The sequence below is a fragment of the Cynoglossus semilaevis genome, chromosome 20 (assembly GCF_000523025.1).
Source record: "Cynoglossus semilaevis isolate Cse_v1.0 chromosome 20, Cse_v1.0, whole genome shotgun sequence".
NCBI lineage: Eukaryota > Metazoa > Chordata > Actinopteri > Pleuronectiformes > Cynoglossidae > Cynoglossus > Cynoglossus semilaevis.
This window is the reverse complement of record NC_024326.1, coordinates 3,870,660-3,892,232: the sequence shown is the minus strand read 5'-3', so window position 1 is coordinate 3,892,232 and position 21,573 is coordinate 3,870,660. Positions and strand designations below refer to the sequence as shown.

General features: G+C 41.5%; 3 protein-coding genes across 6 annotated transcripts; all 3 read left to right on the top strand.

The window, feature by feature from the left end:
• Positions 1 to 11: 11 nt before the first annotated feature.
• espnlb (espin like b) lies at positions 12 to 7,149 on the top strand. Of its 4 annotated transcripts, XM_017042087.2 has the most exons (8): positions 12 to 135; positions 2,754 to 2,883; positions 3,789 to 3,968; positions 4,293 to 4,361; positions 4,614 to 4,749; positions 4,868 to 4,986; positions 5,129 to 5,308; positions 5,539 to 7,149. In XM_017042087.2, the coding sequence occupies exons 4-8, from the start codon at positions 4,347 to 4,349 to the stop codon at positions 7,111 to 7,113; spliced, it is 2,025 nt and encodes a 674-aa protein (XP_016897576.1). In that variant the 5' UTR covers positions 12 to 135; positions 2,754 to 2,883; positions 3,789 to 3,968; positions 4,293 to 4,346; the 3' UTR covers positions 7,114 to 7,149. The 4 variants fall into 4 exon arrangements, with proteins under 4 accessions (XP_016897576.1, XP_024921799.1, XP_024921801.1 ...); XM_025066031.1 differs by having other exon boundaries at positions 4,293 to 4,749; XM_025066033.1 differs by lacking the exons at positions 12 to 135; positions 2,754 to 2,883; positions 3,789 to 3,968 and having other exon boundaries at positions 3,985 to 4,361.
• Positions 7,150 to 7,544: 395 nt separating this feature from the next.
• rab6bb (RAB6B, member RAS oncogene family b) lies at positions 7,545 to 12,987 on the top strand. Its single transcript, XM_008333995.3, has 8 exons — positions 7,545 to 7,683; positions 9,315 to 9,373; positions 9,839 to 9,892; positions 10,311 to 10,416; positions 10,516 to 10,627; positions 10,721 to 10,814; positions 11,334 to 11,400; positions 11,959 to 12,987. Exons 1-8 carry the CDS (start codon positions 7,614 to 7,616, stop codon positions 12,021 to 12,023), a joined length of 627 nt encoding a protein of 208 aa, XP_008332217.1. The 5' UTR covers positions 7,545 to 7,613; the 3' UTR covers positions 12,024 to 12,987.
• Positions 12,988 to 13,307: 320 nt separating this feature from the next.
• Positions 13,308 to 20,273, top strand: aire (autoimmune regulator). Its single transcript, XM_025052410.1, has 11 exons — positions 13,308 to 14,466; positions 14,588 to 14,762; positions 15,081 to 15,209; positions 15,327 to 15,392; positions 15,852 to 16,044; positions 16,559 to 16,628; positions 16,842 to 16,979; positions 17,062 to 17,186; positions 17,499 to 17,569; positions 18,117 to 18,223; positions 19,266 to 20,273. Exons 1-11 carry the CDS (start codon positions 14,269 to 14,271, stop codon positions 19,347 to 19,349), a joined length of 1,356 nt encoding a protein of 451 aa, XP_024908178.1. The 5' UTR covers positions 13,308 to 14,268; the 3' UTR covers positions 19,350 to 20,273.
• The last annotated feature ends 1,300 nt before the right edge of the window (positions 20,274 to 21,573 follow it).

Sequence of the window (21,573 nt, the reverse complement as noted above, 5' to 3'; positions counted from 1 at the left end):
GTTTGTTTTGAGCCAGTGTGGGCTGCACCAGATAGTGCCTCCCTTTTCTTCTCCTCTCTGTTTTTCCTCTCCCTCTTTTTCACCCCTTTATTTTTCCATCTACTCTGACGTTAGTTACACAGTACGTGACTGGAGGTGAGGTTTTTATGTAAATAAGATGTTACTTTTTATATTGACAAACTACCGTATGTTTTGCTTTGATGAGTAAATATTATCACTGTTGCTTTTAGTGTATGTTGGATTTTAAAAGTAGCTTTACTTCAGTTTTTTCTGTAATCCTTAAATGACTGTAGATGCTTTAATATTTCAACAGCTTGATGCCTGTGTCACACACCTGTGACATATGATGTAGCGCGTGTGTTGTGATGACTTCTGTGTCACGTACAGTTTCAGGTTGCGTTTACTTGCATCTGCATCATTCTGCAGCTCAAGGTGACCCCGAATATTGCCCTTATAGAGTATTACTTTGTATACTTTTAATTAAAAGCAGTTCAGTTGTACACTGTGTACAAGTGCTGAGTGAAAGACGTGGTCTGTCAGCCATTTTGTCTTTCAAATCACAGTCACTTTACAAGTGTCAAAACTGACCTGCTGCCAATGGGCAGAGAAGTATTTAGGGAGTATTTTTTGCCACAGGCCGACCAACCTGCTGAGCAGATCGCCCTGATGCTTTAGAGCCGCAGAAAAAAAACAACATCTAAATAATTCATAATACTTCACATCTGACCAAATATCTGTGTGAGGAGAAAAGTAGTCTTCAGGGTCATCTTGGTGCAGTCTGCTTTATTTGTTATTCTAAATGCCTAATTATTTATTATGTCTGCTGGAACAGAACAAGATGAGAAAGATTTATTTATTGAACCTACAAAGGGTAAATGATGTGGCTGGAATATCGCACTCGGACACAAAGATAACCTACAAAGGGTAAATGATGTGGCTGAAATATCGCACTCGGACACAAAGTAAATTTGTGAAAATTTGTTCATAATAATGTCATATAAAGGTGTGTGGAGATTGAAGATTCTAAAATTGTGCAATTTAATCTTTGCATCAAATTTGCTGTTCTTTTTTTTTTCTTTGGATTTCAAACTGGCACATGTTGTGCAATGCTTCCAGCTGTAATACCGAAAAATTCAAATGAAATACTGTTCAGATACTTGTAATGCACTAGCCAGTAAATGTTGAAGCTCCAACAGATTATTTCATCTTGGCTGCTTTTTACTCGTCACCTGGATCACAGCATGTCGGTCCACTTTTTTCTTCTGCTGTACTCTGTCCTCCTATCTTGCCTTACTGCTTGCTAATGGGAACAGCGCCCCCCACCCCCCTTTCCCTCAAGTGCTACTTGTTAAGTATTGTCATTCCCTCATCCTTGTAATGACTAAACTGGAACTCTTCCTCTTGGCTTTGTCTTGTATATAACTGGAGATGAACCGTATCACGTCTTGTCACACGGATGATGTGTACTCTCTCTTTCTCTGTGTACCATGAAGAATGGAAGTAGCCTGCCCAGTGCCTCGTAAGGCGTCGCCTCAGAGTAAACAGTGCTGATCGTGGATCAATCTAGGACTTTTCCAGCGCCATCTAGAGGATGTTGTGGTTGTGGAGCAGGTTGACGGTTCTAGGCCTGCACTCTTGCTCTGAGCTGGACTGACACTGTGGACGGTCCCAGACCTGTGACCAAGTCCTAATCTCAGTGTCCACAATTATCTGTGCAGGGTTCTGGGATTTTTTTTCCTCATATCTGTAGACACATAACAAAAGTTGTGAAGAGAGAAAAAAACAAACAAACAAAAAAACATGGCGAATAAATAAATAAATGAGTGTTGAAGCTTATGCAGCACTTGAGTGTCATGTGTTTAATTGAGATTTGAGTTACAGCTGTGCAATAACTTACTGAGCAGCTTCTACTGAGCAGGTGTAAGTCGAAAAATGAACATACATTGTGAAACTGTGCTTGTCTGCAAGTCTCTGGGTGATGAACAAAATAACCGCAACAGTGTTATCGACCGCAGCATCATCTCTGAAAGTTGTTTCTTAATTAACCAATGAATGAATTGATTGATCATCCTTTTTGTCAAGCTTTGTCCTATCTTAGCACTTCCTGACCTCTCTATATTACCTATCTATCCTTACTTTACCTTGATGCACCATTTATCTTACCCTACTTTCATAACCTTATACAATCTCTCTACCTCATTTTTTCACCCACATATCACGTGTCTTTTCTCCCTGGCTGACTTCCACTTATCCTACCTCACCTTACCTTATCCAAGCCTAGCGCATCGTATCGTGTCGTATATCTTATCGTATCGTATATCTTATCTTATCTTATGCTTTCTGGCACTACTGTAGCTAATCTCACATTTTATTAGGATATTTTTTCTACATTAGCCGGTCTAATCTTGGTTGAGCTCAGCTCAGTTTATCTTAGCTCAGTTAAGGTTGACCTCACCTTGCATTGCCTCCCCCTGCCTCACCTTACATCACCTCAATCAACCCCACCATACCTCTTTCCTTTAAATTATGGTTGATATAGAAAAAAAAAAATCCAAAGTTAATCAGGTTCAAGTCCAACACTGAAACAACATGAGGCGTGGCCCCAGCTGGACTGTGTTTTGCTGATAAAGCATTTGACCAAAAAGAAACGCTGTGTTCTCTTCATGCCTGTTGTGTAACAGTTTTGCTCCAAGTGAACACGTTTGTGTGTTTGTGCAGCTGCCTTCCATTATTGATTATCCTCTCACCTACAGTACGCTCCACTGCTGCAGTGGGACCGGTCCAGATAATCCCCCACTAACAGGAGCGAGGGGCAGTCACCTCCCATCAGGCTCTGAGCTACAGTCTATGGTTACAGCACACCAGTGATGAACAATAAGTTTGGTTGGTACTGTAGATCTTTTCTATGTCATGAACGTTAAATATTTAACCACGGTCTGTGACTCTGTCTCTATATCTGTCTGCTCAGCTTATGTGCGTGTGTACTGATGGTGTAGAGCACTTCCACGGAGGCTCTGAGAGGCTTAGCACCGCTGGCCCCAGAGGAATTATTTATATTATTTATTTAACTAAACTTTGGTGTTATTTGCTCAGCCTTTTTGTAAGAAAATGGTAATAAGTGATTTCCAAACTATGGTATGAGTACCGCTGGTGGTACTTGGGAGACTTGTGATTAGGATCAAATGAGACACCAAGTTGTCAAATCCATTTGTTATAGTCTATATATTTACTTACACTTGTTATTAGTCGCAATTATTAAGTAATAATTTAAGTACTAGATGTAGTACTATGTGATTGTATAGTGAGATTTTGGCCAATAAAGCCAATTAATAGTGCTGAGTATCAGCACTAGTATATAAAAATATATATAAGCTAACAATCTATAGTCTCTGGACTTTAAACCCCCCAGAATATTAGAAAAAATGTTGATTGCGATTTGGTGGGAATAATGTACCGTAGTTTTACAGTCAAAAAAGGCTAGAGTCCATTTAAAAGGTTACTTCTCTGCAGAGTTTTTTCTTGTATATTTGATGGCAGTCACATTAGCAGGTAACAGTGTAACTGGAGAAGCCATGTTTTTGTTTCACTAAATCATATGTTTACATAAAACTCAAGTGCAAATCTCTGCCATGACTTGTTATTAAGTGACACTTCAGGAAACACTCTACAAGCAGATTTGTATGTAGAGCTCCTGAGTGCCAACACACACACACACACACACACACACACACACACGTGTCCCTGACATACAGTATGTACAGTGGTATCCTTCTATACTTCCCGTCCAGGTTACCCAACCCCAGCTGTTTAATTATGCAGACTAAGAAGGCCCCCCATCTGAGGTTTAGAACCAGCAGATGCTGCTCCTTCATCTTACTGTTTATCTGCAGCTCCCGAGTGAAGACGCCGTCAACACCGCCTCATTTTTATTCTCTCTCTGTGTGAAGCCACCGTTTTGGAATTTATACGTAAGTACTGAATGAGTTTTTTTTCTTTCTTTCTCAATTATGTAGTAATATCTGTGTGATCAGCTGCTGCGTATGGAAACATGGTTATTGAGAACTGTTTTGATTTTTCTTTAATATCATTTTAAAAGTCAGATGACAGAGAGAAATAAACCCTCATCTTTGTATGAAAAAGTTTTAATCTGAATTCAACTAAAAGGAAAATAGTAGTTAAAGGATAACTATCTCCTTGGTGACATTTAGTCACTGCGTCTCACAGGTGTGTACCCAGTTTGACTTAAATGTTGTGTGGATGTTCATGGTTTTTCTGTGTCCGTACATCGACAGTTGTCGAGACGCTGTTGTTATTCTTGGGACAAAGTTCTGCTGCAGTGAGTTGACATGGAGAACATCAAGGTGAGTACTCAGGAATTTGGAAAGATTTGGAAAAAATGTGTTTTAGTGAATCTACTCTCTAATTTGATTACCTATATATACACTGTGCAATACATTAGAACAGACCAGGGCAAACTATGGCCAGTGGGCCAGATACTGCCCGCTGGGCTCTCTAAACTGGCCCCCAACCACTTTACATCTAACCAATACTGAATTGGTCAAATTAGCATTAGCATGTGTGTGTGTGTGTGTGTGTGTGTGTGTGTCCTGCAGCCAGTGAAGGAGGTGCTTCCTTTGCCACGCCACTCCGACGCTCCTCCTCTCACCTGTCCTCCTGTCACTGCAGCCCCTGCTGCCAGGAAACAGCCTACAGGCTCCAGCATGCAGCATATACAGTTGGCCTCTTCAGGTCATCAACAACCACCTTCAACATTCAGAGCTGCATTTAAAAAAAATTAAAAACATATATATTTGATGTATTTTAGCACCTGACATTTTCCAAACGTTTCTGTTTCTGTTGTCCACAGTGGTGACATCGTTGAACCATCTGAGGCCTCTGGAGAGAGACCTCAGCCTCATGTCCCATGTCAAGTCCATCAGGTCTCTGAGACAGGCTGGTCTCACAGCTGTCTTCACTGGACCAACTGTGAGGAGTTCTTCTTAAACCTGGGTGTTGGATGTTAAACATATGTCTCAACAGCCCTTTAACAGCTGTTATATTTGATTTTACTGATTTCATATCTATTTGCTCGGCTCTGTGACTTTCTTATTTTGCTTTTCACTTCCAGAGGCTCGAAAATGAGGAGGTTTTCGAAAAGGAGCCGGTCCTTGATGTGATTTTGGCCGACATAGATTCCCTGGTGCCGACTCACGATGAGGCCGGACGACCCATTGCAGAATGGAAGAGACAGGTGATGGTACGGCAGCTGCAGGTCAGGCTGCAGGATGAGGAGATACAGAGGAAACAGGTCAGATGATTTCTGTGGACACTGTGCTCATAAGGTTCTGTGGAAAATGGCACCTATTACACATTTCACTTCAAGAAGAAAATAATCATCCAGAAAATGGTATTAAAAAACGATTTAGTCAAAATAATAGGTGAAAATAAGTTTAAGTCAAAATAGCTAAAAGTTTAGCCATAAATGCTATCCCTGAATCCCTGAATTGTCCTTTAATCTATTTTTTTTTTTCAAAACAGGACATGACTAATGGCTACATAACAGCAGATGATTGGAAATATTCCCATGCTCACAAAGCGGTCCTGGGGCCTTTCGGTGAACTCCTGACCGAGGAAGACCTGGTGTACCTGCAGCAGCAGATCGACACGCTGTCGCTGCAGAAACACTGTCAGGCCTACGAGCTGGAGCTGACCAGGCTGACGGAGGAGCTGAGAGCCTTCCTCCCTGATCCCATTCTCAACATCTCCCTTAACAAAGAAGTCTTAGAACAGATGACAGCTCAGGGCAAAATGCAACTGACCTTGCCTCTGTGGTGCAGCCGTGTTTCCGAGATCGTCAGGAGCATGTCTGTGCTTGTAGATAATCTGAGCCATACAAAAGGATATGTGAATAATAGCATAGTAATGGGTGGCATGGTGAAAGAAATTGAAGAGATACAGGGTCTGAAAAATGGTTCAGGAATGGATGTGGGCCGAGAGGCATTGTCAGTGCATGTGGAGACCTCTAGTGGATGCAGGATTCCTCACATAGGCATGGCGTCTGCCTTCAGCCATCGTTTAGAGACCAACAGCTGCAGCAGAGCACAGAGAGAAAAGGTGGAGCGGGAGATCCAGCTGTCTGGTGTGTCGGTCAGAACCCTGAGGTGTAACTTTGAAGGTCAGATAGGTGGGATTTATCCATTCGCCGGAGTGTTGAAGGGAAGTCAGGCTTTCAAGAACCAGGCGGCAAATGGGCCTTTAGTAGGAAACAGTGACAAATCCAGCACAGGCCTCTTCTCTGAGCTGAGCTATTATGAACCTGCTAAAACATTTATACCAGTGATGGAGACTACCAGCTTGAGGAAAGAGCGTATTGTCGTTCTGTTCCTGAGCCACTGGAAGCGGTCGGCTTATGCTATTTCGCTCAGAGCAGCAAAGCAAACCGCGCCGCCAAAGAAAATCATCTCCATGTTTGAGTTTTGCCAACAGCGAGTTGCTGTCAACAACATTCTGAACACGTGGAGGAAAAAACTTGCACTCAAAGATGTGCATGTGTCCCCTTTGTCCACCCCCAACTCACTAAGTCCCGGTAGACTAACCTACTCCCCCGAGCAGTTCCTGCCTGCTGTGGACGGTGTTCTACTGGACCATGACAGTCTGACTCTGGATCTCTTCATGCTGGGATACTTTCACATCTTAGAGCAGGATCTGCCCCCAGAAGAGAGGAAAATGAGGCACCTGCTCTGTTTCGAGGTCTTCGACCATGTCGGCAGCTTCCCCTGGGAGACGGTTCTTAACTTCCACAAGGCTGTGATCAAGGAAATCCAGTCTGGGAAGAGACAGTGGAGTGACGGCTTCGAGGACATTAAAGTCCGTTTCTTTGGAGCAGCAGGATCTTGCTGCGGTCAGTCTTGGCATCCATCGACGTTATCGTCATCCCAGTCAGAAGCCCAACTGGTTCCCGAAGTTACAGTTCAAGCTGCCCCTCCAGAGAGCAGCAGTGACACAGACGTTTCTTGTTTTGACAACGAAGACATTTGTAAATACATTGACCGCAGCTTTGCTTTTTGGAAGGAGAAGGAGGCAGAAATCTTTGATTTTGGGCATTTGTTTTGAGAATTAATATAATAATATTTCTCCTTCTATATTAATTTGATTGCATGTTTTTTTTTTTACTACCGTTAGACAATAATTACTAGATAGAAGATGATAGACAGATAGATAAATAGGTAAATTGACAAAATATGTTTGTATTTAATACAATTTGCATGTAAAAGTGATGACAGTAAGGTAATAAAACGTGTTCAGGGTTTAATGTTATGCAGGGATTAACCTCTTTCTGCCATAAACCGACTCCTCTCTAGACATCCACATACGTCACAAATGTATGGATTCAGGTCCAATTAAAAGGTGCGGGGTAGAAAAATAGGTGAGGTCGCGCATGCGCAGTAGCCTCCCGAAGTGACAGGAGGATGCTGATGCTGAGCTGCATTCCCATCATTCTGTGAGGAGAGGTGGATCCCCCTGCGCAGCCACGACGAAGAGAAGACGCATAGGAGCCATACCATCACATACACCCAGAACCAACAGAGGCCGAGCTGCTTTCTTCTGCCACCATGTCAGCTGGAGGAGATTTGGGGAACCCTCTGAGGAAATTTAAACTGGTGTTTCTGGGGGAGCAGAGCGGTGAGTCAGTGTTCGACTCTGGGTTGTCCTGCCCTAATGGCAAATATTGCTGTATGACGAAGGCCATGTATGTGAGTTGATTTTGAAAGTTTCAGTGTGGGTCCAGAGGATGAGCAGACTGACTCTGGCGTCATAACGCCCATGTAAATGATCCTGGCACTGTGTCTGAGACAATTGCGTTAACCAGAGCTGGAGGAGAAATGAGTAGAAATGCAGCATCCGCCTCTCGAATCGAGTGCAATAATTGTGATCTACTTTAAAAATACTGCTGATCGGAGTGCTTTTCTTTGTGACAGAGTTCGGTTTGTGTCGCTAATTGTGATATTTGGCGTCATAGCAGTCGATGTGGTGTTTTGATGTGCTGCAGTGACCGACAAATACGCACGGTCTGTCTCCAGACTGCTGCCTTACCTCACCTAACAAGGTTTATTTCTAACCAAAAGACAATAAAGTGAAAATAAACACGGTTCACTTTATTCTCTTTTATTCCGCACTCGTGTTATTATTAATATTATTACTATTTTTACAGAGAAAATAATAAACAGTCCCCATGTGTCAGTTCGGGACACACCCAAGCCTGGCGATGTCGGTGGAGCATCTCCAAACATCGCAGTGTCCGATTCACTCCCGCAAATATTTCAATAAAAAACGGGCTTGACAGCGCCACGGCTTTGTAGTATATATTCAACAATGGCTGTATTCAGTCCGGGAATGAATGTGGGTGTTGTTTGGTGTTTTGGCAGAGATTTAGGAGGAGCCGATCGATAGTGGTTTAATGCGTTAAAGGAGTCAGGATGCCTGTTCAGACGTCAGCTATGAGAGGGTGATGTGTCATATTCAGAGCCGGATGAACATAATTAGGCCTAATGTGACAACAGCAGTACACTGTGGGTGTCAATGTGTGTGTTTCTGTGTCTACGTGTACGTGTGTGCGAGCGCCTCCATGTGTATTTGTGCGGCCTGCGCTGCAACGGAACTGTCCGTGGTGCTGAATCCAGGCCCGGCCACTGCCCCATTCATTGTACTCTAGCTGCCTTTTAAAAACTCCGACATCCTGCTGCTCCTGATGTGTCTGAGAGCTCCTCGGCCCCTGTCCCCCAGCACACAAAATGGTGCTAAAGATGGCTCTGGGTGGGATGTAAATAAAAATGGAGCTCACTAGGCTCACCTTGATCTTTGGAGTAGTCGCCATCTGGGCTCAAAACAAGTCTCGGGTCTTTGTGTTGTTTCAAGGCCCACAGCCTGGTTGACAGTCATTTTGTGGAGATGTCTGTCTTCTGTTATTCTCCTTCTATCACATCTTCCCACACAGGTTTTTTAGATATTTCTGGAACAGATTTTCAGACCCATGTTCTTAGTCACTTCAGAGTATGAGCCACATAATGCAAATCAAGGTTCCAATAACTCCTGATGAACCACATTGTGCATGACTTAGTTAAAAATACTAAATATTACTTGTTTATTTTGTAATTTATATGGACATACAATAAGTTCATCGCCACTTGATTGATTTTCTCCTGACATTTTTAGAAAGTTAAATCTGAACCAGATTTGCATTTAAAGAAAAAATAACACATTAATGTGAGTCTATACACTTTATAATCCACTAAATTGTCTTCTCTTTTTTTCAGTGGGTAAAACATCTCTCATCACTAGATTTATGTATGACAGTTTTGACAACACATACCAGGTAAGACCAGATCTACAGCTGAAAAGCATTAAACACAGGAAATGATTCATGACACTGTTCAGCAGCTGTGTAATATGTTTGTCCAATTGATGTCGCTGACAAGTGGTTGTAGTAAATAAGTAGTAACAATGTCAACTGATGCTTCCTCAAAAGGCAGATGTGACAGGAACTAACTGTTCAGATCACACCTGGTGTTTTTGAAGAGTCAATTTGAATGTTGAATTTTAGTCAAACCTTGAAAAACGATTATTTCTGGAACAGAAATGCACTTTAAAAAAGAGAAATCACAGATCAGTCATTTCCTTGACGTCCATGAAGTCTAAGCAGAAATGATTAGTGATGACTCCACGGCACCCACGCAAATTCTAATTCCATTAATCGTCTCTTCTACAGCTTCACAGTCACTGCTCTTTGTCATATTGTTTTCTCCATCTGTTTTTACTCTTCTTTTTTCCTCCACCACAGGCAACCATTGGAATTGACTTCCTATCGAAGACAATGTACCTGGAAGACCGAACAGTAGGAAGCCTTCATTATTTTTTAAAACTCATGCTTGGCAGCAGTACATGGAATTCATTCTTTTTTTTATTCACAGGCAGTCAGTCAGAATTTAGAAATGGCCTACTTACAAAAATCTGTTTTGACTAATCCTGAATTCAATTTGTCTTCTTACTGCTCTCTTTACAGAGTGACACGATTATCCCAAGATTTATTTGTTAGAAATAGGCAGAAATTATTTCTAGTGATTGATTGGCTTTTCCAGCCCTTCCTTAGTCTGTATTTATCATCTCTTTGCCTGGATGTGTTCTGTCTGCCTGCACAGTAGCTAATACCAGCTTATCCCTTCAATAGTGTACTCATGAAGCCGACCTGGTACATATGAGGCGTGTTGAAACAACCGTCTGATGTGTGCGGTTCTGTGCGTATCTGTTCTCAGGTGAGACTTCAGCTGTGGGACACAGCTGGACAGGAGCGTTTCAGAAGCCTCATCCCAAGTTACATACGTGACTCTACAGTAGCTGTGGTCGTCTATGACATTACAAGTGAGCAGGAAAATGACATTCTCACCGTTGTATAATATGTGTATATAAATAAAAAGCATGCATCTAAACATGAAAAAAAAAAAATCATGGCTTCCACAGATGTAAACTCCTTCCAGCAAACCTGCAAATGGATTGATGATGTCAGAACAGAGAGAGGAAGTGATGTCATCATCATGCTAGTCGGCAACAAGACAGATCTAGAAGAGAAGAGGTGATTCTCCCTACGTTCGTCTGTGTGCACAGAAAGACTTCATTCACCCCCACCATAATGATGCATAATTATTCCTGCTTGACTTTTTCACAGGCAAATTACGATTGAGGAGGGGGAGCAGAGAGCCAAAGAGCTGAATGTCATGTTTATCGAGACCAGTGCCAAAACAGGATCCAATGTCAAACAGGTAAATCCTGCACTTTCACCATATTTCACATGGTTTTTGGTTGTTCTCATCTCTTAGTTCCTCGGTTCTCCCTGTGCCTCCACCCAGAAGCCAATACCATCTGAGAAAATAAATTAGGTTTGAATCACAGAAAGCAAACAATGATTGCTGCAGGGCATTTTATGGACAGCTCACCTGCGTGCTGACTCAGCTTTATTGGCTTGGCTAAAACCAATCCTGCCATCTCACTGAGGACATTTCTATAAAATAAGGACTGCAGTGAAACACTACTTTATAATAACGCTGTATAGAAACGGGTCTAATACAAGAGTTCATACTTTTGTTCTGTTGCATGATGGGTACAGGACGACTTTAGCTGCAACTGCTGCATTGACACACCATGGTGTTATTATGGATGTAATGAAATATCAATTTAATAAACTGCTCAAAAATGGTCGCCTTAAGTGAATAACCCCAACAGTAACTCTCATCTTCTCCTCTTCTTCTCTCTCATCATCTTCCCTCTCTCCCGACCTGTAGTTGTTTCGTCGGGTTGCTGCAGCCCTACCTGGGATGGAGAGCTTGGACGATGCAAATCCTGAAGGCAGTATCCTTTCTAGCCGAGCGGCTTTTTTTAATCTGTGAGTGGTTCCTGGCACTGTTACAAACACAGCTGCCCAGACTGCTGTCTGCTGAGACAAGGGCCATTAAATCTGCCTGTGCCTAATAGGGAAGAAAGCAGAAGGCCAGGAAGAGAGGAATGCTCGGTGCACTGATATAGCACAGCTTGGTGGCTGCAAAGGATATGACATGTGCCTCGGATAAGAAAAAAAAAGGATTGACATAAAAATAAGACATATTCATGAGACATGTTAAGTGACGTTATTTCATCATGATTTCATCAAAAATATTTTTTATATTATCATTACTTATTTTATTTAATACAAAATGACAATAAAATACACATGTAATATATACATATTTTATTATTATTTTATAAGATTGTTTCAGCTAAATTGCTCTATAAAAGTGACAGAGAGAATTAATCAACATATTCTATTAAGGTGGTCCTGGAGGAAAAACCCTGAGGGGATTTTCCTGCTATAATTTCAGTCAATATTTTTTCATTTTCTCTCAGTCATTTCCTCAACTGATCAACTCCCAGTGATCGACATCAAGTTGGACAAGCCGGCGGAGCCCAGCGTTCCCGAGGGCGGGTGCTCATGTTAATGCAGAGCTGCGGTCGGACAGCTCCCTTCACACCATAGGCTTGTTGTGTTGCTTACTACTGGTTAGCTTCCAGTTGACTTCTCTAATTGGATATAGGATCGGGGCCTTGTATCTGATTGGACAAATCAAATGTTATTTCTCAGTCTTGTTCAGTTGTAAAATATTGTATACTTTGTCAATATGTAAGTGACCGGTGGAGAAAGGGAAGGTAAAAAACCCACCCACACACACACACACAAACATACACACTCTCACAATGACTTGAAAAAATTAAAGAAAAACTTGTTTGGAAAAATGAAAAAGAAAGACAAACGGGAAAACCAAATGGAGTTCTTTTCGCTGTTATGTTTTGTATTTTTTATATATAAAAAGGGAAAGCACTAAAAATGATGCCTGAACATAGAAGGAGAAATACTGGGGGCCGAACACGTCTGAATGTCTGCAGCACGCATGCACGCTGATCTGATCTTTGACCTTTGGCCTGCCCTCCAGGGTCTCTATGCTCTGGAAGAAGGTTGACTATCTTAGAATGTTTTATAGCATCCACTCTATAGCATCTCATGACAAAACGTATCTCATTTGATATTCCCACCAGAGTCAACTTCTAGTAGGTTCACCTAACAGTAGCTGTAAAACGTGGCACTCTATCTCTATGGGTTTAACTTTTATAGAACAAACTGTACTGTGGTTGAAAAAAAAACGAAGTAACAGAAACCAACTTACTATCACAACTCCTCCCTCAGAACACGTCTTTCCTATTCCGTCTTTTCCTCTCTTGACCCCTCCCTCCTTCTTCCTCTCTTCTTCCCGATACTACTCATATAATGATCCTCTGTAATGCACTGCATTGTATATAATAATGTAATATGTATGTTGTGAACGTCCCTCTGTAGCAGTGGTCCTTGTTCACCAGTATGAATAATGTAATAATGTTTAATGATTAATAAATTAAAAATTAAAGGGCTTCACTCTCCTAACCATCAACATTTATGTAATAGATAAATGATCTGCTCTGTTAAAGGTCACGGGCTCTTTGGAAAGATTTATTAGTTTACGCCGGTCAAGGACACCGCCCCGCATGAATACAGGATATATGGATGTCCCCTATCTTGCCTGCAGGCGGTGCTATTCATGTATTTTGAATTTCCTGCTCAGAAGATTTGAATATGTTGGTATAATGTTCTTCTGATTTGTATAATTCTTTCACAAGACTCACAGCATGACAAATCTATTCTATTCTATTCTATTCTATTCTATTCTATTCTATTCTATTCTATTCTATTCTATTCTGCCAGTAGTGAACGGGCCAAGTTGCATGGTTGCTGCCCTCAGGGGGTCCCACTCCCTATCTTTATAACTAATGACTCATATTTGTATACTGTAGCATGACGGTTCTTACCTTAACCCTAATCCCAACGACTCTTACCCTTTCCCGAACCCTAACCCTAACCATTCCACCCGTTGCGAGGCCTCAACAACACCAGGCCTGAGCTGCACACAGTGATTCAGTATCTAAAAATGTAACAGTGAAGGGGAAGTTGAGGTGGAAAGAACCTTTTAGAGAAGAAAACTGTCACTGACGTGTCACGCTGCTGTGACATAAGGACAGGTATTCCCCTGGACTAACAACATGCCACATGATCCCTCAGGCGTCCATCAGGAGACAGAGACAGTTAGTGCTGTGAGTGGACAGATGATGTCCACAGAGACAAGAGGTAGGAGTAGGACGCCTCTGTTGAGTTGGCCGAGGGCAGTAGCTTCATTATGGGATGTCTCGCACCTCGGCTGGTCAATAATCACCACAGTGAAGGAGGGAGGCTTTAGTTTATGGTATAGAAATAGATTTTTATTATAATTATAAATAATGTTTTTACCCCATTTTCAGAAAATCTGGTTATGAAACACTTAGGAAATCAACGTTGCTAACTCACTCAACCACGCTCACCATTACTACTGTATAATTCATAAACATTGTATTATTATTATTATTTGACCTGGTTCAAGGTCATCTAGAGCATCTCTGTTTTGTGGAAATAATTTTGATTTATTTTCTTTGCTAAAAGACCACCATAACAGTAAAAACTGTCAGAAATCTCACTGCCTAAAAGAAACATGTACTGTATCCTATGACGTCAAGTCAATATTCAGTAGTTCAGTTAATAACACCACGACAGAAACACTACAAGTCCTGTAACATATTTACTTGTTATAACGGAGGACACGCCTCTTATAGTCAAAGCCCCACATGCATGACGTGCAGTCGTCTTTGTTCTGTCTCTCATTTACAACACGGACCATGTCCAGAGTGGAGACTTTTAGAGACACAAGCCTTCGCTGCCGGCTGAGGGAGCTGCGCACCGACATTGCGATGTCTGTAGACGACACTTTTCCTCTGGTTCATGGTTTGGCGGACAAAAATATCATTAGTGACCAACAGTTCAAGGTAAGACACAACTGTGAGTCCAGTAACATATACAGCATTTTTTATTTATATTTTTGTTTGACTTATTTCTCTTTGCTGTTCATTTGTGTATTCTTTTTATTTGTGTGTGTGTACATTTTAGGACATTCTAGAAAAGGATAGAAGAGAAGGAACTCATAAGGCCATGTACTCGCTCCTCTCCTGGCTCCTGGACCAGAGCAGGTCCACAATCCAGGCGTTCTGGAGCAACATGACCAAGGACTACAACCTGGACAGTTACCCCAGGCTGCAGAAGCTGCTCTCTCACCTGGACACCAGTAGGTGGACACTGAGCTCTGTAGTAATACAACTGAATAAAGTATATAAACGTGCTATAAAAAATAAAAAAAAATTTTATGATAGAGTATAAAAAGAAAAGTAAAGGAATAAGGAAGGAATACAGTCATCCTTACCATGTTAAAGTTACAAAGGCACTCAACAAATAACACCATAATTTTAATATTTTCTTATTTATCTAAACTAGTAAATGTTTTACAGATCCACCTGTCAATTTTAATACCTGCAGTAGGTGAAATAACATAATTAATACCAATGATAGCATTCACTTCAAGGACAGTCTCATTTGGATCATGCAGGTTCCAGAAGTGGGAAGAAATCTTCTCGCTGCGACAAAGTTCCTCAAGTGAAGAAGAGGAGCCACGAAGGAAGAGACAACAGTTCCAAAAAGCTCCCACACTATCATGCAGAGACCAGTGCCAGTCCAGGTGAATTCTACACTATCTCATGTCAGCAGCTGTGATATGATTCTGTTTCTCCTGCCCGACATCTGTCCACTAACGTCACCTTCAAGGTGGATTTAAACCTCTACTCTTCTTCAGTAGGAAAGGTGAAATTATACAGAGTGAAAAGTGAAGAAGCTCCGTCTTCTCAGCTACCGTCTGGAGACAGTAAGTAGCATAAACACAGGTGGTCGAAATTATGGCAGTATTTTAATCGTTTATTCTACAGGTGTGGAGGCAGTTTCCTCCTCAGTTCAAAGAGCAGTTAAAAGAGCAGTTACTCGGCCCTCCTCCTCCTCCTCCTCCTCCTTCTCCTCCTCCTTCTCCTCCTCCTTCTCCTCCTCCTTCTCCTCTACCTCCACTGAGCTGTCAGTCATCCACAATGCCAGAGAAACCATTCAGATCCAGCAGGTGTTCAGCTCAGATGGTGAGACTCGTATGTTGAACATCAACCTCCTGGTCTGTCTGTTGTAGAGGTGAAACCATGGCTATCTTTGAACAGGATCTGGCGTGAAATGCATCGACGTCAGTGGAGAGCTTCACTCCAGAGCTCAAACTGAAGCACAGAGTTCAGCATCTAGGCCCAAGACTGCACTTCACCACAAGGTGGAGACAAACATGGATGAGACAACTTCAAGTTCTTATGGCTTGGCTTATCCGAGCTTTCTAAAAGTTGTACTCTGTGTGTGCGTGTGCAGGTCCACTATAATGATGATGAGTGTGCAGTGTGTAGGGATGGAGGGGAGCTCATTTGTTGTGATGGTTGTCCTCGAGCTTTTCACCTGACCTGCCTGGAACCTCCACTTACATCAATACCAAGGTGACAAAAACAAAAGTTTCACAATTATAAACTGTAATCAGCTTTTAGACAATCTGTTTTTTTATTTTTCACCCAACGATTATAACAAAATGGTCATTTTTATTCTGGTGCATCTCATGTAAAGTCTCATGTAGATCCTCCAGTTTGCTGGTCTTAAAAAACTCCTAATGAACGTCAATCGTTATTGGATTGAAAGCGTAATGTTAGATCCCGTGTTAGATCCTCGTATATATTTTTTATTGTTTTATATTGTTTTTTTTTCATCTTTTTGGCCAATTTAAACATTCTAAATATTGTTAGTGAATAATAGTAACTTATGTCTGTCATCATACATGTTATATTTTTATTGCCAAAGAGTTTTAGTAACACCATAAATTAAATATTGCCCCTCCTGACACCTTTGGAAAGTCTTTGCATAAAATCACACTTGTTCGTTTTAAACCTTGTCAATGTTTCCATTCTTAGCTTGATTTAAAAACAGTATTAAACTCACATTTGCCTTGTATTTTGACAGTGGTTTATGGCAGTGTGAACGGTGCAGTGGAAAGAGAGTGAAAACAGAGGAAGCCCAGCTACCTGTTCAAGTAAGACCCCAAGAGACAAACATTACACCGGGTAGTTAAAGTAAACAATATGTTTTTCATAAAAAATATTTTTTTATGAAATGTAAGTGATATTATGTAAATAGCTGATAAACCATGGAGTATATTTTTAAAGGAACTCTTCAGTGCCCAAAAACACTGTTACATTTACGTGAAAGCTTGAGAATCTTTAGGAATCTTTCTTTTCTGTCATAGTCATTTGTGACCCTGCCTGAGCAAACAATTGGCTCATCCACAAATTTCGAACATGACGCCCCCTTCTGCTCATCACTGACATCGTCATCCCTCACAACTGGCTCAACTACTTTGGAACAACTCGGCTGCAAAAACCAAGTACACAACAGTTCAAACCAATATATTTAACTGACAACGTCATATATGCCTGGTGTATTACATGTGTATTTAATGTTCCAAGTGTTTTGGTGGAGAAGCTGTGGGTGCTGTGAGGGAGTTGTGTGGAGTTTGCCACCTCGCAGGAGGAGAACTGACTTCATGCTTGCAGTGTTCAAAGCACTACCACGTCCACTGCCTTTTCTCCAAGTGAGTCGTCCACTCATTCGTCCTTAGACCTGTCCTTAGACAGTTTTATCACCTCCATATTAAAATTCTATTAGAGTTTCATCCAAAAAGTAACAATGTCATGGTAGTGTCATGTTGGAATGTAAGAGCCTGTATAGGTTTACACACATGCTCTGTGTAATCAGTCTAAGCTGCCATCTGAAAGCCTCTCTTCCTTTTCAATTCTCCTGAGTGTTAGATATTACATATTGATTGCCTGTAACATTATACACAGTACAGCAAAGTCATTTACTCTGTGTGTGTATGTGTGTGTTCTTGTGTGTGTTTGAATAGAGGAAGATCCATCTGCCTGTCCTGCTCCAGATCTTGGAGCAGCTCTGCCGATAAACAGGCCGAGTCCAGTGAGCTGGTAGGTCTGACTCTGTCAAAGTCTGAGTGCATGGCTGCTTATGAGAGGAAAAAAAAAAGAATTTGCCAAATATCAGGAGGCTCACTCTAGAGCCAAGTCTCTTTCAGTAGAAGGTGTGTTTAATCAAGAGTGCAGAAACTGTTTTAAAAATAGAACGTAGAACCCAAAAAGGGAGAACATTTCAGTCATTTTAATGAGTCACAGGTTGTTCTGGTGGTGTTTTCATTGGCAGCAGGTAGTTCCTGCAGTACTTTTCTATTTTGCAACATTTATCAGTGGAAAAAAAGACCCAGGAGGTGGCAGTACAAAAAGCTAAAGCCCTGCTAACTGCAATACTGTAATGATAAGCAGAATTGACTGATCTGATCTGACGTTTAAAGCTGCTTTTGTGTTCTGAAACACTATTTAAGATGAGAAGGTGGTTATAAAGTCTGACTATTTGGAGTTTTTGTTTCAAAAAATGTTCGGTCATCATTATCAGAATTTCTGTCCCATTAAACAAGTGTCAAATGTTTCTGTGTGAATTTCTTATCCGTGTGTTTGTGTCCAGCTGTCCCCGGTGGTCCAGAGCTCACTCAGCCATGATCCCAGCTCCTCGGTCCCTGAGCCCATCCTCCATAAGGATGAACTGGACTCCATCCTGGCAGACGTGAGTGCGGTTCAATTACACGCCAATTCCACACACTCAGACTCAAGATGGCTGCTGGAGGTCACATCACACAGACAGGGTGACGGAGTGAGATGTCACGGTGTGTAGGGTTGTGTTGTGTCGGTGTGGCGTGTGTGCGGCAGATTTGACTCAGCTGTGTCGATTTAATAACAGCATGAAATACCAGGCTGACCAAGTGTTAGAATGACATTATACATACCAGGATATTTGATCAATGACACAAAACATATGAAGGTATCATATGGACTGGGCTTAAGTTTCACCTTTACTCAGTCAAAACTGTTTTGTGACCAGTGTTATGACGAAGCAGAAAATTGCACATCATCTGAATATTGCACAACAATAATTTAGATATATTTTAATATATTTATATATTTTATAAGTGGCGCTTTGGCCCAGAGGCAATGTCTCTGTCATTGGTGTGGAACCCCAGGGTTCACCTCCTGGGCAAGTTCGAATCCCGGTTAGGGCGGTTGGTACCTTCCAGTGGACTCACCACCCGCAGGAAGGTTTGGTACGGTGCAATGTGATTTGGGTGGCGACTGCTGCCCCCGCGACCCGGTAACGGATAAGCGGATGAAAATGGATGGATGGATGGATGGATATATTTTATATAAAAATTGCACGCCTGATCTCAAGCTAAGTAGATGGTGACATTATATTGTTTCTCTTGGTCTGGTGTATCAGTTAGCACAGTCAGGTTACATCACTAAGAGATTACATGAGGCTCAGGAGCCACAGGTTGCAGATCTCCCATGTAACACTTTGCTCTGGACCAATAATTTGAGAGAGATAACTTACAACACTTTCCTTTTACTCTTGCTGTGGTAAAAGCACTGACCAGTCTCTCCTGCTGTGACCCTTTGGTCATTGTTTTATTGAGGAAATTCCAGATTACAATGCCCTTGAATAGAAGAACGGTCCAATCATGGGTGTACTACAGATCAGTATATACTGTATTCACCACAGTGGGCTTTAGTGATTCTCTATTGTGTGTTTTTTCCTGCCTTGATATTCTCAGCAGGGCTCCATTGATGGGATCTTACAGTGGGCTTTTAACAGTCTGTCCCGGCCTCTTCCAGAGTCCCACGGGATTTACCAGTGACAGAGATGAACATGCATGGACACAGAAAACTCCGAAATAATCTGGCATAATTTCCAAACCAACAGAGTATTGTTTGTGTATTTGTACTACATGTAAAGTGGTGTGTTTAAGTAAGGTAATTGCCAGTGTGTTTACAGATTGCAGTAAAGATAAAAAGAAATTACATATTTTCCGGCACTGTGACTCTGTTATCTTCTGTTTCACATTTGGTTTCATGTGAGCTTGACCCTGCTGTACCTCCAGAGACAGCAGGGCTGGGAAGGGTTAGGCATCTAATCTCATATCAAACCACAAACAACAAATGAGCAGGCTCTCATAACAGCAGATACACACACACACACACACACGTACAGTATATTTGTGCAAAAGATACAGAGCATAGTTTCACATGTGCGTTCACAGACACCTCGTCTCACCGTGTTTGTGTGTGGATCTGCAGCAGAATTCACATTCACACGTTACTCCAGATGGTTTCAATACGACGAAGTATGCACACCGAGTAATGCCTCTGTTCAACAGGAATTCCTTGAAGACTATCACTTAGATGAGGAATGTTGTTTTTGTCATGGGATTCAAGAGTTTGAGCGCAACTGCCAGAAGGATGGAGCTCGTCCAGGCAGTGCGCACATTTTTCTCCCCTTGGTATTTGGTTGTCATGGCTGCCACTTTCTACAGTCCCAAAACAGAGGATGGGAAACGAGCTTGTTCCAGTGTGTGTGTGTGTGTGTGTGTGTGTTTATTTATCAGTCAAGTTTCCTAACAGTTCATAAAACATCCTGCATTCTTTAGGGCCCTGCCAGCATTAAAAGCACATCTTTTTTAATCCTGTTGGTGACATAGTTGTCCATTTGGTGCCTCCTTTAATTTGAACATCATATTATAGATTATTACCAACTCTAAACAGGGTTTCTGAAAGCAAGTAGAATCAGATAATGTGTCTTTGGTCCAAACTCAAACAATCTTCCAGATGTTGAGTTCCTGCTCAAAAATCTGCTTACACTGTTCTCTTTGCTGCACATGCTTTAACCATGACTCATGTTTTACTCTCACAATAATGGAGACGTCTTCTGTTTCCAGTTGCATACCGCATGAGAGACCACATGGAAAAACTCATACAATACTCCAAGTGCTTAAAAAAAAGAAAGATCAGCTTCTGGCCACAAGGTGGCAACGCTCCGTGGACGTTAGGAAGACAGAGACTGCAAACAGAGACTACAAACAAAAAGATAAGATAAAGCCTTGCTTGTGTTTGGACAGTCTGTTAGTGGGAATGACCCAAATTCCTCTGGAGCAAAAATGATTTGTTACACAAAGAGTTATACGAGTGGCTGGAAGAAAAGATGTTTATATACAGTGGTTTGAGTTAGTCTCATGTCAGCCATACTCTAGTATCAATTAATTGGCCATTTACAAAAGTCTACAGTATAAATCCTTTATCATTATCTACTTTGTCACTGCAGTATTTGCATCAGTCTTTTTTGTGTGCATTCAGATTTTCTTTCTTTTTTTTGTGTGAAAATTCTGATGTCGGAATGTTAAGGTGTGACATTCACCACCTGTTGGTGAAGATGGTATAAATGCCTCGCTATACATTACTATAGATAGACAATAATGTGGCTAATGATGGCAAAAAATATGACAGATGTGTCACAGCGTTGGGCCTTTTAACCAAACTATTTATAATAATGTTGGTTGTTTAATGTCTTTTACTGTACATTAGATTCAATCTCTGACCTTGACATGACAATCTGCCCAGAGTGGGAACAATGGAATTTGATCTAATATTTAAAAAGTATTTATCTAATCATAATAATATTTATAATTTATTACTCACTCGTCTCACTCGTCCCACCTGAGTTCCTGGTGATTAACACCCTCTGTGTCCCTCGGCCTGTCCTCCTCACCTGTCTGATGAGACTTCTGTCTGGTATGTGTCTCTCTGTTTGCTGGATACTCCTCCCAGCTGTCTTCTGTTTCTGCCTGTGTCTTTGCCGCCTGTGTTTTCTGTTCTTAGTCAACCAGAGCATACTGAGTCCTGAGTTCACTTTCCTGTATAGACTCTGGAGCATCACTGTCTGTTGGAGTACTCCCATCTCAGCTTATTTTACATTTTACTTATATTGTCTGTACCAGTTTCCTATCATCTGTATTCTTCCAACTTTGCCTTATCGAATGATTACCATTAGTATCCCTAAAACAACTGATAAATATCAACACTAGTTGC